Genomic DNA, 16,155 nt, shown 5'->3' with positions numbered 1-16,155 from the left:
ACCAGTTACTTCACTCAACAACACGTCATCCAGAAGCTCAATAGAATGGGGTGAATAGTTTCATTTGATGGTCAACGCTCCTACTAATACAATCTCAAGAACCTTTCGTCCAATTTTCCGGCGTCACAGTATCCTAGGTAGCCATTGTTTACGACCTCTTCCACTGCCCCGCATCCTCCGCGCCCTTCCCCACGGAATTCAAAGCATTCTGCAGCCCGCCGCCGAGGTTGCCCAGCCCGTCGCCGATGGGCCGCCCCGCGCTGCCGCCCGCGCTCGTGATAGTGTCCCCGACGCCCTTGGTCGCGGCGCCCGTGACGTTGCCGACGGTGCGCGTGACGCCGCCGACGGTGTTGCCCAGCGTCGAGGTGACGAACTTGGCGGCGCCCGTGACGCCGTTGTTCTGGTCGTTGTTTCCGACGGGCATCCTGAGATGGTGGTGGTCTGTGGAGTTGTAGTGCGGCGTGTGGTGACTCTTCTTATTTGATGATGAGCCTGTCCAGGAGGATGAGGACGAGGACGAATTCGAGTTGGATGTGAGTTTGTTGAGAATGGGAACGTTTGCGAGTTTGCTGTCGTTCTTGTTGGTCGTCATTTAGGTCGATGGCCCGTTGGGGGTCTTTTTATTAACTAGTGTAAGCGGGATGATGGGCGCTGCTATGGGACCAGGGGAGATATGCATGATGACGGAAGTGGCTTGGTAGGTGGATTTATATACTCGTCCGTACTGCGGCGTTTTGGTAATATCTGAGCTAATGGGCAGGATGCGATGGCAGGCCAGAGAGAGAGAGAGAGAGAGAGAGCTCTTGCCCGCAGCGGTGACGTCACACGTCGAGATGGGAAGACCCCTGTCGTGTGCGCGCGTCCGGTCTGGAGGAGGTGTGGCTGATCGCACCTATCAAAGCCTCATCTGCGGTGTTTCTGAAAGAGGGGGAAAGGGATCTCTGGGGGGGCGGGAGGTTTCTTGACATCACTGCGCTGGCGTGCATTGCATTATTGTTTGAAACAGAGGCATTGTGGTCTGCTGGTTTTTTTTTTGGCTTTTGCATACTCTTTTCGATTTTGGGGCTGACGACATTGCGTGTGCTAGCCTCATGGAGAAGGTTGCCGAAGGCCCGTGGGATTTCGGTTTGCTTGGAGTTTCCTGGTGGGATGGGAGGAAGCTCATGTTTGGATGACGATGAGTAGGTGCAGAGGAAGGTTTTTGGGCGGTGTTCAGGTCGACGCGTGAGGCTGTGTTGGACACCATCTCTGAAGAAACTGTGATGGCAGGAATCGGTTCTTGATGACAGGATCATGTTGAGGCTGGTAGGTATGGTTTGCAAAAGAGATCCACATCCATGTTATTGATTGCATAACGTCTCCAGCCCGGGCAACAATGCCCGTGACGACGATACCATGGAGGCCCGTCGAACCTTACCCCTTCCTCGGTTGTTCCGTCACAACGGAGGATGTCTTCTACTGACATCGCAGCACCAGCAACGCCCGAAATCTTAAACGGCTTCCGAGTGCCTTGGAGCGGTGCTGAATGGGGCCCATCCCCTGCCTTCTGGCGGCGCCAGCACCGCGCGATCCCCGCATCGGGCCCGACCGGGCCCCACTTTCGGATCCGGGACAAGGGTGGCTAGCCCGGTATCACGAAACTGACTGTCCTTATGGATCAATGTTGGATACTCTTGAAGTCGTAGAATTGACTAGAAAGTCAGAACAGAACAGAACATTCCCTCTGCCAGCGTTGCCCGTTGACGACCAAGTGGGAACGTCAACGGCAGCTAGCTAGCATTTTGACGCCGCCGCCACAGCCCGCTAGAGCCAGCGCCTTCGGGACGATCTTTGGCATGTCGCGGCGCCTCTATTGTTGCGAGAAGTCGGCTTGCACCTCAGAAGACCTATTGATCATGAATATGATGTACAGAACTGCCTCTTTACCTTGTCTCGGCTCTTAAGTCCGCCTCTGTGCTGATCCAATCGCCGTTGCCTCAACCGGAGCGTAGGCGACAGTAAAGACAATAAATCAGACAAAACAATCATCTCTAACTGACTCAGGCTGTACGTCCCAGAAATTTCAAAACGGTAATTTGCTCGGCCCTGTTCAATGAAGCCTGCCAGTCCGGGAGTCACTCCATGTTCTAATGGATAGATATATAAGACTGCACAACGCGCAAACGGGGTCCAAAGTCTTCTAACCTTTCTACCTCAACCCTACACTCATTTCTCAATCGAATCCGATTCCATTCAGTCCTTGCCACGAAAAAATAATAATGCACTTCCAACTCATCGCCATCTCCGCATTCCTAGCCACGGCCCTGGGCGTGCCTTTTCCGCCCGCCGGCGGCCTGATCAACATCTCGCCGGCCACCAACGTCGACCTCTCTAACCCCGTCTCGTGCGTCGGCATCGCAAACTGCAACGGTGACCTTAGGGAACCATCATCTGGGTCATCCGGGTCGCCCCTCGCTTAAGGGGGCAGGGCGGCGATGCACTTGTTCATCGAAGCGGAACTTGGTTGGGGAAAGCCAAGAGGGGTTCTGGCGAGAATATGGACCGCAAGACATGAATGAACCTCTTTGAGAATCGACAGTTTTGGAAGAGGTATTATTGTGTCGTTTCCACTGCTGACGGTGTTCTACGCAAGGAGGTGGTTGATTCTGTCGTGGCTTTGCCACTCGAGGAAACCAAGCGGAAGGTGTCCCTTTCTCAACACGAGGTTTTCATTTGTTGTTACAACACTCGATTCGAATATTTAGTTAAATCCGGTTCGCAATTTCAATAAACCTGTTAGCGAGAGATGAGAGAACATTCAGGCCGCCGTGTTGATACTTCTCATCCTCGCGCCACCGCCGTCATTTACGTGTTGGAGCCATCGAAAGCTATCCTATGATGTTCAAGTTCTCGCATTCTCACCATGAATACCGATAGCGAATTATGTGCTTTAGTATGATTCTCCATCGAGGCCCTCAGCTGCCATATACGAATTAGAATGTGTGTAGTGAGCATGACGGGCCCCTGGTTTCATGGGTATCCGGTTTCTGTTTAATCCCAATCATCCAGCGTCAAGAAGAAACTCCTACAGGGACTCATACTCAAGTATTTGGCCGAGCAAAAGGCAGATAAATGGCATCGAGACAGAGTCACGGAGGGTCAAAAAGCGGATGAACCGATAAATAAGTGGAGTATGATGGCGAGACGGTGTCGTTCAGCGCTGCTTTCACCACGGCTACGAGTCTGCAGACTTTCCGAGACAACTGACCCCTTGTAGATGACACAATGAAGATGACTTATTCAATTTGCTTCTCAGTTGATTCGTAGCTTATGGGACATGTAGTCCTGATGCTGGTCATGCGAGTATTTGGGGATCCGATGTCGTTGAACAGAAGTCTGATGAATCGTGATACACTGAGGATCTTCGCGATCTTCAAATAACGTCGACCTCTCTCCCCATTGTGCCGTGTTACAAGAACGTGGCTTTCCTCCGCTGCCTCAGTGATTTTGCCAAATGCTCACTCTACTGTCAGGTTCTCCCACGGTGTCCCCTATCCCGTCGGCTCTCGTGATACCATCATGCCTGCTATGTGGAGAAGTACATAACATACCGAAGCAGCACCGGCGGTGGAAGCTGCCGACCAGCAATGGGATTGGGCATCGGCAGGATGATGCTGGTCTCAGTGTCTTCTTAGTCGAAAGGTTCTTGCATATTGACGATTCCCCCTCATCGCAGTTTCAGCGAAGATTCTCCAGAATTGACCAATGAGAACTTCACGGGTCAAAAGATGTAGTCAGGATAAGCAAGACCACTTACACATCGTCGGGGGTTTCTTCGGTGATCGACAAACCCCATGGGACGGATCGGAGCCGCGCCGCAGGCCACTGCACGAACTCCGCAAGACTCCGCACGCAGCTGTACCCCAACACCCAACACGCTGCACATGCGCATGCCGTCATGGCCCGCATTCTTCTTAGCTCCCTTGCTTCAGCTGCACGGAACAAAGCTCGCGGTAAATCAGAGCTTCCCCAGAAGCTGTAGCTCCAACCCCGGACGCTCCTCTCGCCTCAAACCATCAAACCACCTCCTCTCTAGTCTGTGCGGGGAAAGCTCTAGCTACACCGCAGTCAGGCCGCTCAATGCCACGCCGGTGATGTGATCTTTTCTCCTCGTAGGACAACTGACAGTTTCCCGTTGGTCATCACCACTCTCCTCTGCAGCTGCTACAACTCCACGACAACATGGCATTGAACGACTGGCTCGATTGGGGCGATTGGAAGGGTATAAGAGGAGAGGAGATGGCGGCCTTCTGTGCATCATTGATATGGTGGATCGCGGCGCTCGTCGTTCTTTCGCAGTGCATCCGGATGATCAGCTCGCGACAGACGGGACCGATATTGAACGAGAAAGGCGCAACGATAGTGAAAGAGCAGAAGCGCAGCATGTTTCTCCGCCTACCCATCATCCTCACGGCCGTGGCCGTTCTCGGGCTCTGCGCGGTCGTCAGAGTGGCAGACGTCGGACACCAGTTTGGACGCCAGCTTTCGTCGTACACGGCAACGACCACGACCAGCAGCAACGATGCCCAGTTCACAGTGGCCATGGACTCAGACGTCGGCGCTGATCTCATCCCCAACATTTTCGACCCAGAGGCGGTGGACCCCCAGAGTGTCTGCCCCGGTTACACGGCATCCAATGTTCAAGAGACTTCTTACGGGTTCACAGCAGACCTCGACCTCGCCGGCAAGGCTTGCAACGTCTACGGCAACGAGATTGAGGCTCTGAAGCTTGTCGTTGAGTACCAGGCGGCAGACCGGCTCCATGTCGAGATACTACCGAGACATATCGGCAAGGACAACTACACGTGGTTCATCCTCCCTGAGGAACTGATTCCGAAACCTGAAAATGACGGGAAGACTCAATCGGCTGGTTCGGACAGCGACCTGGAGTTCAAGTGGGCGAACGCGCCGACTTTTGGCTTTAATGTGACAAGAAAGAGCACTGGAGATGTCCTCTTTACCACCGTGGGGACCAAGCTGGTCTTCGAAGACCAGTTCTTTGAGTTTGCTTCACCTCTTCCGAAGAACCACAATCTTTATGGGCTCGGTGAGGTCATCCACGGCTTTCGATTGAACAGGAACTTGACTAGTAAGATGACTGCCCGGATCTTGAACTTGTTTAGCTCACCATAATAGGAACTATCTATGCCGCTGATATTGGCGATCCCATCGATGGAAACATTTACGGGTCACACCCCATATACCTAGACACCCGATACTACAAAGCCGACTCTGATTCTGATGAGCTCATCTACGTTGCCGAGCCCACAGACAAGACTGCTAGTTACAAGTCATTTACCCATGGCGTCTTTATGAGAAACGCACATGGCCAAGAAATCCTGCTTCGAGAGTCCAACATTACCTGGAGAGCGCTTGGTGGAATGATTGACCTCTACTTCTACGCTGGTCCTACGGCAGACTCCGTTATTACCTCTTACCAAAAGAGCGCCGTTGGACTCCCTGCCATGCAGCAATACTGGACACTGGGCTTTCATCAATGCAGATGGGGCTACACCAGTTGGGACAATCTGCAGGAGGTCATCGACGACTTTCAAAAGTTTGAGATCCCACTTGAGACGATCTGGGGTGAGCATTGCGTCGCGAAGGTGTAACAGAGCCGTGTGCTAACCTACCATCAGCCGATATCGATTACATGAATCAGTACCGTGATTTCGAAAACGACAAGAACAATTGGACCTACGAAGACGGCGAGAAGTTTCTCGACAAACTCCACAAGAACGGACAGCACTTCGTGCCGATTGTCGACTCAGCAATTTACTCGCCAAACCCCGAGAAGGAAGATGACGCCTACCCAACCTATGACCGCGGCCTTTCCTCAGACGCCTTTGTCCTCAACCCAGACGGCTCACTCTATGTCGGAGCTGTGTGGCCTGGCTACACGGTCTTCCCTGACTGGGTTGGTGCCGTGCTCGGTAAGAGCAAGACGTTTTCTTGGTGGAAGACGGAGCTCGAGACCTGGTTCAAGAAGGTTGCCTTCGATGGCATCTGGATTGACATGTCCGAAGTAGCTTCGTTCTGCGTGGGCAGCTGCGGAAGCAAGAACCTCACCCAGAACCCTGCCCATGTCCCGTTCCAGCTTCCAGGAGAACCCGGCAACGAAGACTACTCCTACCCCGAAGGCTTCGAGAAGACCAACGCCACTGAAGCTGCGTCCATCTCTGCACTCTCAGCTTCAGCCGAGGCTGCCAAATCCACCGCCATCAACGACGCGGACCCAACCCCCACGACGACCTCTTACCTTCGGACCACTCCCACTCCCGGTGTCCGCAACGTCAACCACCCGCCGTACGTGATCGACCACATCCACGGCGACCTCGCCGTGCACGCCGTCTCCCCCAATGCAACGCACCACGGCGGCTCCGAAGAGTACGACTTCCACAACCTCTTCGGCCACCAGATCCTCAACGCCACCTACCACGCCCTACTCTCCGTCTTCCCGGGCAAGCGCCCCTTCATCATCGGCCGCTCGACCTTTGCCGGGTCGGGCAAGTGGGCCGGGCACTGGGGCGGCGACAATTACTCGCTCTGGGCGTACATGTTCTTCTCGATCCCGCAGGCGCTGAGCTTCAGCATCTTCGGCTTTCCCATGTTCGGCGTCGACACGTGCGGCTTCGCGGGCAACGCCGACATGGAGCTGTGCGCGCGCTGGATGCAGCTGAGCGCGTTCTTCCCGTTTTACAGGAATCATAATGCCATCGCGGGCATCCCGCAGGAGCCGTATCGCTGGAGCGCCGTGGCGGACGCGTCCAAGAAGGCCATGGCCATCCGCTATGCGCTGCTGCCGTACATGTACACTGCCTTTTACAGGGCACATACCCTCGGTGATACGGTGATGAAGGCGCTTGTGTGGGAGTTTGCGGATGAGCCGTGGCTGGCGGATGCGGATAGGCAGTTCCTGCTTGGGCCGGCTGTGCTTATTACGCCCTGTCTTGTGCAGGGGGCGACCACGGTTGATGGCGTCTTCCCCGGTGTTGGCAAGGGCACCGTGTGGTATGACTGGTACAACCAATCCGCCATCACTGGAGTTACTTCTGGGCAAAACGTCACCATCGACGCGCCCCTTGGGCATATTCCTGTGTACCTCCGCGGCGGATACGTCATTCCCACTCAAGAGCCTGGCAAGACGACGACAGAGAGCAGGGCCAACCCGTGGGGGCTCTTGGTTGCGCTTGACAGCGAGGGAGGCGCTCAGGGTAATCTTTACGTGGACGATGGCGAAAGCTTGGAGCAGGAGGCTACTCTGACTGTAGAGGTATATTCTTGAGCTCACTTTGGTGAAATTGGAAGCTAACAGACGTATAGCTCACCGCCTTGGACGGTGTTCTCAAGGCCAGTCCCTCCGGAGAGTACAAGGACGCCAACTCTCTCGGCAACGTCACAATCATGGGAGTCAAGCGGGACGTTTCGGCCGTGACTCTGAATGATCAGGTTCTTGCAAGTGAGAACTGGTCGTTGGACACGGCTTCTCGTGCTCTCAAGATTCATGGATTGCAGTCTTTGACTTCGAAGGGGGCATGGAATTCCGAATGGACATTGACCTGGGCTTGATAGAACGTTGGAGCATTATGGGCTATAGCCGCAGCCCCGTGGATAGCACAATGGCAGCATCATAGATTCAGACAATTTCCCAGATCTCTTTGAGGTTCAATTTTGTGCACATTTTCTGGCTTTCAGGGAACGAAGCCACCCCAGAAGTCTAATCTACACCTCACCGAGCCAGGTACTTTGCAGAATCCTCGGCTGGCTCGACCTCACACTCGACGAATCAATCGGTTTCAATCCCGCCTCCAATAGATTGAGAGACATCTTTGGAAGCAAGCAGGGTGTCTATCTAAGCGATGTGGCCGGAAAAGAGCCACCCCGTCAATGGAGTTCGAGCTGCGATGTAGACGGAGAACGGTGAGAGATAGACATGAAGAGTGGCCGCTGGGTGATTACGAGCTGAAGTTTGACGCAAACATGCCGTTTCTGGGTGACGACTACGCTTCATGGTCAACAACCATGAGATTGACCAAATGAGGCAGTTCGCTTTACTTTCGAGGTCAATCGCCTAGCTTCTGTCTCAGCTCCGACTTTGTCAATTGATTTGTTCCCCTCCTAACACACACGACGCAGCCATCCCGTCGGCTGAGCCGAGAGCGTTAGGGCGCCGTGTCCACGCGTCGAGCGAAGTTTAATCTGCAATACTTCTGTTATCACCCTCATGGGGCCAGCCCTACGGCCTCTCGTGTTCATTTCTCGCGCGGCTCTTCGCTCCTGTTACGTACTGCGTCAGGTACCAGCCCGTAAGCACTGTCCGGACCAGAGCTCAACCGGTGCTTCATGTCGGCTAGATTGTGGCTGAGCCTAACATACATGTAACCGGCTTTACTGTTTTCCTCTTATGATTAGCGTAGCGTGAGGCTGTCAAATCCGAGAACTGGTTCAAAACTCTCCGAGTAGTCGTAGCAGACAACACCAGATTGGGCTCTGAGAGTTGACATCGATTGCGGCGTAGAAACGGCATCTATGTACCTCGTAGCAACACTAATATCTTTGAACATGGAGCCAAGGAGCCTTCTTGGTTTTCCCTAACTAACGTTTTCCACATCTCGGCCCCATTCGAGAACATGATGTCGTACTTTACCCAGAGGGGAGGTCTCTCAGCCGCCAAGTTGTCTCTGCTGGAGGCTGCAGAAGTCTATGCTATGTTCAAGATGAAATTATGAAGACGTGAAGTTTTGGAGATAATCTTGTCGTTTCGAGTAACGCAAGACGCTCCTCATCATTATTGATCAGGCGGCGGTCTGACTGAGAGCCAGACAATGCCCAAGACCGATCAGCTGGCTGAACTCGAACGTCACTTAATCGGAAAGCATCAGCAGCGTAAGCGTAAAAGCGAGTTTTTTTCGGTGAACCTGCCATGCATTGATCCAGGGTATTGAATGCGCCCATTTACAAATCTGGGGTTCGTCGCATGTTCTCCTGCGGCGACGCAGCAGCCCCACCAAAGGTCCACACAACTTAGGCAGATCTTTCAGCTGAATAGTCATCAGCTGGGTATGTGGCGCAATGGCTAGCGTGCGGTCTTCCGGTACTCATTACCAAGTTGGCCGTGGTTGCAGGTTCGAGTCCTGTCATACTCGTTTTCTTTTGATTTTTGCGTTCATTTAGGGGCGGAATGACCGGGAACATTTATTTATGGAAGATTTATTTGACGCGTTTGCAGAGGTTGGGATAAGTCAGGGTAGGGTGTTGGGAGACTTTGAAATACCTGTTGCAACAAGGTATTTCGTGCACAGTTGCGCCGCCCATTGCGCTCTTCTGAATCCGCGGTTTAGTCTGTTTAAAACTATTGCAATTGCAACCCTTCGTTTCCAGGCCCATCAATTTTGTCAAAGAACTCCATGATTCATAAACTTTTGGTATCATTGAGCCAAGCGCAGTCGCAAACCGGACCACGCAGGAAAGCCGTAAAAATGCTCTATAGTACACACCCTCTCCCACATCCTTCTCCTATCATCAAACCAAGCGCCGCTCCTCTCAGTGACCACCACGTCCTCGGAACCTCCTGTTCCCGCGATCGCGCCACTTGCCTCCTCCGCGGCCGTGCCTCCGGTCCCCGTGGCCGCGGTCCTCGTGCATGTCCCGCATGCGCTGCTCCCTCTGCACCGGCACCGCCTCGCCGTCCTCGCGCTCGCCGTCCTTCTTCTCGTCCTCGCCCTCGACCTTGACGCTCGGCTTCTCCAGGTCCGTCCTCCAGCGCGGGTGCGCGCCGAACTTGCACCCGGGGCCCTCGGGGCAGAAGCCGACGAGGTAGTAGACGCACAGCTTCCGGCGGACGTGTTTCTTGCTGCAGCGCGGGCCCAGCGGGCAGAAGCCCTTGTCGTAGTGCGGGCACGGCGGCAGCTTCGACTGTGGGTCGATGTGCAGGTACAGGCACTCCTCGCCGTTGGAGCAGTAGCCGTTGCGCATGAAGAAGTTGCACTCGGGCATCTTGCGCAGGTTGTACTCGTGGAGGAACTCGCAGCTCTCGCCCTTCTTGCAGAGGCCGCGCAGCCAGTGCTTGCAGACCAGCGAGGGCCCGCCGCCGCCGCCGCCGGAGTTATTGTTGGAGGAGGATGGCGAGGAGGCGTGGCGGTCTGGGCAGGAGGCGCCGAGGGGGCAGTGGCCCGCGAGGAAAGGCTTGCATTGCGGGCGGTCGGAGGAGAGCTCGTGGCGGTAGGTCTGGCGGAGGAAGGGGGTGAAGGAAAAGGTTGTCGCTTGCGGGGCGTGGGTGAGGATCTGGGTTGCCTCCGGGCGGGCTACAGCTGCCATTGCTGAAGAGGCGGAGGGAGCTTCGCGGAGCTGTTGGGTGACGCAGGTGAGGTTGTCGCTGGTTCTTGATATGGGAGCTGCGATCGGTTTGGTTTGTTGATGTCGCGTGGTGGTTTGCTGAGGGTGGAAGTTCGAGTTCAAGGGAGTAAAATTGCGTGAAATCCACAGTGATACAAGTGGGTAATTGTAGTTGGGTGATCTGGTACGCCTTGCCTGTGGTTTGAGTTGCTTGGTTGACGATGTAGGAAAATGCAGCTTGCGATGCGCGCTTGCGCATTGACTCCGAGAAGCTTACCCCATAAAATTAGTCAGCAATCACTTCACTATCACTCCGGAGCTCTTGTGGGGCCTGCTTGGGAGTCTCACTATAGAGGTTCAGACACCACTTGCCACGCTCTCACCAAGATAGTCAAGTAGACATGTTCAGAATTAGGACGCTTCGCCCTGTACATTCAACATGCAAGATGCAATACTTCCAACGTGGAATGACATTTTCATTTGGCCTAGCTAGTATGAATAGTATGAATCCTCAAACTGGTCGCCCTCGTAGTTGAGCGATTCACCACGGCCCCACCGCCATACTGTTCGGGAATCACTTCGACCTCAAGTTTTGTATATTGACCTCATCCGTCGGCTTGTCGCAGCCGTTTTTAGAACATGATGTGTTTAGAACTGGGCAATCAAGCGTCATCCTCTCCTGATGAGCCGGCTCCGTCGTCCCGCACGGGGGCATCCTTAGGCTTCTGAGCATACCAGAAGAACATGTTGTAGTAACGATGCTTGCTGAGGTCCTCCATGTCCTTCTTGACGGTTGCGCACCACACTTGAGACTCTACCTTTGAGATTCCCATGGCTTCGAATGGCTTACCAGTGAACGCCGGTGCTGCCATTTCGATGGCCTGCCTCGAGTACTTGCCAATCACTCGCTGGGTCGGATCCTTTGGCCAAATGCCGATTGGGATCTTTTTGATTTCACAATGAATGTCTTTGAAACCAGCAGCCTCAAGGTGAGGCCTCAAGTCCCGCGCTTTGTGCAAATCAAGACCAAGATTCTGGAAAGCCTCAACGACAAGCTCGTAGAACTCCTTGAGCTTATCGTCATCGGCCATAGTTCCGTCGTCGCAATGGATCTGGCCGTGCAACTCCTGGAACTCTATCCAAGCTCCAGGTTTCATATGACTTCAACATTGGTCAGCAACGTTGGTAGTTTTTCTCCTTTTACAGTCTTACTTGTAAGCATCTGCGAGGACCATATCAAGCTTCCGAAGAAGGGGAGCCATCGCTCGAAAATGAACAAAGTCGTAGTCGTCCCCGTTAAGCCATTCATCCTCGGCATCGTCGACTAAGAATTTGACATTTGGAGGGGCCCAGGAAGGTTGAATGGGAGATAGATCAATGCCCAGAACAGATGCACCTGGATAGAGGTCGCCGACTGGCACGGATGGATTAGTGTATGGACCTCGTCGATCGAGTCGCCAGGAAATACCTTCAATTGCCCACTTGCCTAGTTCGTTATTGTCAGAGGCCGAGGAGCAGCTGATATCTATTCAAACGGATAGACTCACCGGTTCCGGTACCAATGTCTATAATCTTTTGAGGGTCATCTCCAATAGGAGCGAGAAACAGATCGCCATCCTGAATTGGGGAACATCAGCTCTAGATGTGCAAACGCAGCCAAGTATATGCTTATGACGTTACTCACAAGAAGCTCGAGAAACATTGTATGCTTCATGTCCTCGCGATCCTGCTCCGTCTCATCATTGGGCATCGGGTAGCGACCGTGTCTAAATCTGTGAAAACGACGCCCATTCTCGTACTCGTGATCGAGGACACTTGAGGTGAGTGAGGCCGAATCAGCGGAAGACCGGTCCCACTCAACAGGATCAAATTCACTCGGGTCGACGGGCTCATCTGCGGCTTCGATAGCGCCGGCGGGATGCTGAGGAGCCTGGACGTCAGCAGTAGACATGTCTGCGAGCGCTTTCAAGGTCCACGGTTTGTTCTCGAAGGTTTGTGTCCGGGCCCAAGCGAGGGTATCCCTGTTCGACGGGGGATTAGTTAGTTTACAACTGCAGCCAATGAGGGGAAACTAGCCTGTTGCGAGATTCTTCGACGGGTGCGACACGGCACGGAGTGGAACTATTGTGGGATCACTCGGGGTAGATCTTGGACTTGGTTGAAAGAGCAGTCAAAGTTTGAATTTTGTCTCGCCAGAGGTGAGGAGAGATGTTGAGAGGGGAAGGGGGGAAAACATCGTGGGGAATCAAGCCAGTTCGATGGTCTTGCTGTCCTGTCCTGTCATGTTTGCGACCAAACCGACGGGCCCATATAACGACAAGGAGTCTCGGAACAAGAACCAACATCAGGCAATGCTCCAACATGCTGGTCGACACAATTGGTTGCTGGCCAACGACAGGATCAAGCGAGATCAGAGATTGGTTGGTGAATCAAGTGTAGACAGGGATTATACTCCGCTTTGGCAGGTCAAGCGATGTTGGAGGAGCGTCTTGTCGAGTATGGTAGATTGCAGCCTGCTGGTAACGTTTGGCGAGAATAAGCACCGAGCAGTAGAGGAGGAGGCTGGGAGGCTGTATCACGACAAAGGGAGGCTTGGTTCCTGTAGATCAGGGCTGCTTTTTGCTTCTCTGCGCGGAGAGCGCCAATGGTTGATGCCATGTCTTGAAAAAGGTCATTTTGTCTCTCTGAAGCTGGGGCACACTCATAATCATCCAACATGCGCCCGGGATGAGCGTGTGATGTTGTGTTTGCCGCTGCATATGTGCACGGGTCCAATGCTGGGAGGGAGAAAACTTGACAGGGCCGATCCTCGCCAAGGCAGCATCCCACGACGGGTCGGAGGGGTTGGCCGCGGGAAGTCCCTGAACGACCCCTCCCGTTCTTCGGCCGGGCCGTAGGTAGGTACGTGGGTGACGGGGAGGGGCCAGGACGGCGAGGAACCACGGGCAGGGAAAGTGGGATGGATGTCTGTGAGGACGGACCGTAACGTACACAGCCCGAACCCAGGTGCCTACAATAGGTAAGTCACTGCGGTCTCGCTACTATGGAGAGAGATGTGGCGCGTTGCCTGCCTTGGGGAAGGCATCTTCAATCATTACCTACCTTGACTTACCTTAGTAGGTAATTACCTCCACTGAATCTAAATCATTTGACTTGGAAGGCACGGTTTTACAACCACTTCCCCAAAAGTAAGGTAACTTAGGCAAGGCAGTTGCGTTCTCAATAAGACCGTCTTACCTTCCATCAGTAAGGTACGTAGGTAGGCTTCTCCTTCACAGTGTTCAATCCTTCCATTCCTTTTGCCTTTCCTCTAACAGAAAGGGTATTCCCATCCACTCCTTCTATCCTCGGTTTGCGGGCACACTGGAGGAAAGAAGGAGCCCTCGCACTTGCCTTAGTGTGGCAGGGGACTTGCAGAAAATGGAAGATGGCTCAGTTGGGCAGGAAAGGACCCACGTTCTTTTGGCATTCCCACCTCAGGGTTCATTCAGTTCCGTTGACAGTGAACACTACAGCACCTTCCTTAGGTCGGTACGGATACCTAGCTCGCCAAGGCTGCAGAATGACATGCACTTCCACTTCTTCTTCTTCTTTTCTTTTTCCCTTCCATTGCATCTGGGGCCGTCTTCGGCTTCTTCAACCCACCACCACGCAGCTGCTCCTCCCCTCAGATGCCGTCTCCGCTCCGTTGATGGGTCTCTTCTTTCATACCGTGTCCGACTTTTTTTCTCCTCAACGAGACTGACCCCGCGCTTCCCGACCGGAGTTTGTTTGCTTCATCAAGGCACAAATCCGACCAACGGCTGCCGACCCAAGTCATCAACGCCTATTGCTCTCCCGCCAATCTCACGCCCGTCCCTTCATCTCTTCTTCGCGCGACGTGGCTGTTCTAGCGCGTTTCTCCCACGTTTCTCGACCTCCCAAGCAGTCCAAAGACTGCCGTCGCCTTGTACCTAGGAAAAAGTCAATTCTATTTTCAAGCATCGCGACCCCCTCCAAAACGTCGCAACACTCGCTCCGATGCGGAAGCCAGAGAAGTCAGGAGGATGCCATGCCATGCGTATCGACCCTGACTGACTAGACTTTGCTGGGGTTTTTTTCACTTAGCCATCGCCTGCGCCCAATCATCGGAACCGACTACTGCAAGTTACTTACATACGGAGCACGCCCGCATATCTTCGTACGTACAGCCTACAGAATTGGCAGGGTGCGGCGTGCCCACGCGGGATGGGATGGATGCCCACGGACACACCACGGAGCCATAGAGCCCATCATCGCTCGAGTATTCTCTCTCGGCTTGACATCGTTGATCGACCTGCCTTAGTCAGTATGGGACACCCATGGATCTTCTCTCTTTCTCGTGGGCCGATGCGACCGAGACGGCGAGGCGAAAAAAAACACCCGCTCTGCCTCCACGTATCCAGAGACAAGAGATGGCCCAACATATCGCGGGACAACTCAGCTTCTCAACGAACAATGCGCCAACAATACTACAATGCATACTCACCGTCACGCCACGCAGACCGACAGCTATTCATCAATACCCAACTCGACGGCCCTCGGTCAATGACCTCATGCTCCCAAATCGTCGGATTTCCCAGACCTCAGGGCCGCTTCATGTACAACTATGTGCTGCCAGCGTGGCATGCAGTCACCTGCAACCATCTCCTCCACTCGACCCTCTGTGTCAGTCGGCTGTTTCCATCGTTTGGGTGGGCCCCCGCGCAGCCAAGCTGCCGCTACATGTCTGCTCACTGGACAGTTCCCTGCCACTGAGTCGCATGGCTATGCTACTGGTCAACCCTACGACTGAGACGGCCGTCTATATCTCGTCCACGTACGGATACCTTGTTTGGACTCGCTCGACATGTTTTGCCCAGCCCGGCTTGTTCTGCGCTCGACTTCACCGCCTGAAGACAATGCTCCTTGCGTGTCCGTGTGTGATTCATTAGTTTCCCCCAGTTTCCCAGCGCATCAGCTGGGATCTACCCGTTCCAAAGCACCAGATACCGCTGTGCCGCTCAAAGGGTGGACGGATGAGGGTCTCAGTGCATGTCACTCGCCTATCGATCCACAATTTTCACGTCAGTGTGATGAGCGCTGTCTGTAACGTTCAACTCAAATTGGCTGCAAAGTACAACAGCCGCTTGCTCAACCGACAAGCTACAGCTGATCCCACGAGGTTGGGAATGCAAACGACAACACAACCAACAGCGTTCGAATACCAGACCAAGCCCGCATTCGCCAGCGCAGAGCTGAAGGTTGCTTTAGAGTTTGGCAATGCAGTGCAGAATTCCTGCTTCTCGGGCAGTTGTGTGTCGTCCCATCTTAGCCTGGAAGGAACCTCGTGGATTCTCCAGGTACGCTTTCTTTTCCCACGACGCCTAGCGCTGACCATTAGCGATGACTTCAAACCAACTGCTGGAGGTCAGACCGCCGCGGCCGCGAATTCTCACCCGGCGGATCTTCTATTCAGCTTCCCCGTCGAGAAGGGGACGTGCTTGTCAAAAGCCCAAAGCCACAAGCACCTTTCAGAGAACCATCATTTCCCACCGTCGCATTGTGGCTGGTTTGATGTATACCGAGCCTTGAAGGCCTGCATCCCTCGAACATGATTCGCCTGCTCCTTTCATCCTCGGATCGTCATAACACGAGGAGACAGGTCGCTGCAAACTGCTCCTGCCAAATATCTGGGAGACCGGTCCGACTCTTTTGACGCACGCGTGCTGGAGTTGGTCAATTATCTTGGTTCAAGGCCAATTGGACGACCTTCATCGGAGC

The 16,155-nt window shown here is 53.9% G+C and overlaps 4 protein-coding genes across 4 annotated transcripts; 1 reads left to right on the top strand and 3 right to left on the bottom strand.

Moving 5' to 3' along the window:
* Positions 1-148: 148 nt before the first annotated feature.
* On the bottom strand, positions 149-592 carry CGGC5_v012163 (uncharacterized protein; the record flags this gene model as incomplete). Its single annotated transcript, XM_032030993.1, has 1 exon — positions 149-592. The coding sequence occupies one exon, from the start codon at positions 590-592 to the stop codon at positions 149-151; it is 444 nt and encodes a 147-aa protein (XP_031889565.1).
* A 3,629-nt stretch (positions 593-4,221) lies between these two features.
* agdA (Alpha-glucosidase) lies at positions 4,222-7,673 on the top strand (the record flags this gene model as incomplete). The annotated part of the gene is made up of 5 exons (XM_066152651.1): positions 4,222-5,128; positions 5,176-5,625; positions 5,679-7,312; positions 7,363-7,498; positions 7,555-7,673. 5 exons carry the CDS (start codon positions 4,222-4,224, stop codon positions 7,671-7,673), a joined length of 3,246 nt encoding a protein of 1,081 aa, XP_066007838.1.
* A 1,909-nt stretch (positions 7,674-9,582) lies between these two features.
* On the bottom strand, positions 9,583-10,356 carry YTH1 (mRNA 3'-end-processing protein YTH1; the record flags this gene model as incomplete). Its single annotated transcript, XM_032030990.1, has 1 exon — positions 9,583-10,356. The coding sequence occupies one exon, from the start codon at positions 10,354-10,356 to the stop codon at positions 9,583-9,585; it is 774 nt and encodes a 257-aa protein (XP_031889567.1).
* A 680-nt stretch (positions 10,357-11,036) lies between these two features.
* CGGC5_v012160 (Secondary metabolism regulator LAE1) lies at positions 11,037-12,325 on the bottom strand (the record flags this gene model as incomplete). Its single annotated transcript, XM_032030989.2, has 5 exons — positions 11,037-11,535; positions 11,587-11,788; positions 11,843-11,860; positions 11,922-11,991; positions 12,059-12,325. 5 exons carry the CDS (start codon positions 12,323-12,325, stop codon positions 11,037-11,039), a joined length of 1,056 nt encoding a protein of 351 aa, XP_031889568.2.
* Positions 12,326-16,155: the final 3,830 nt, after the last annotated feature.

This window comes from Colletotrichum fructicola, assembly GCF_000319635.2.
Source record: "Colletotrichum fructicola Nara gc5 chromosome Unknown KSG_Nara_v1_contig07, whole genome shotgun sequence".
Lineage (NCBI taxonomy): Eukaryota > Fungi > Ascomycota > Sordariomycetes > Glomerellales > Glomerellaceae > Colletotrichum > Colletotrichum fructicola.
Note: the sequence above shows the minus strand (reverse complement) of the source record. Positions and strands in the feature narration are given on the sequence as shown.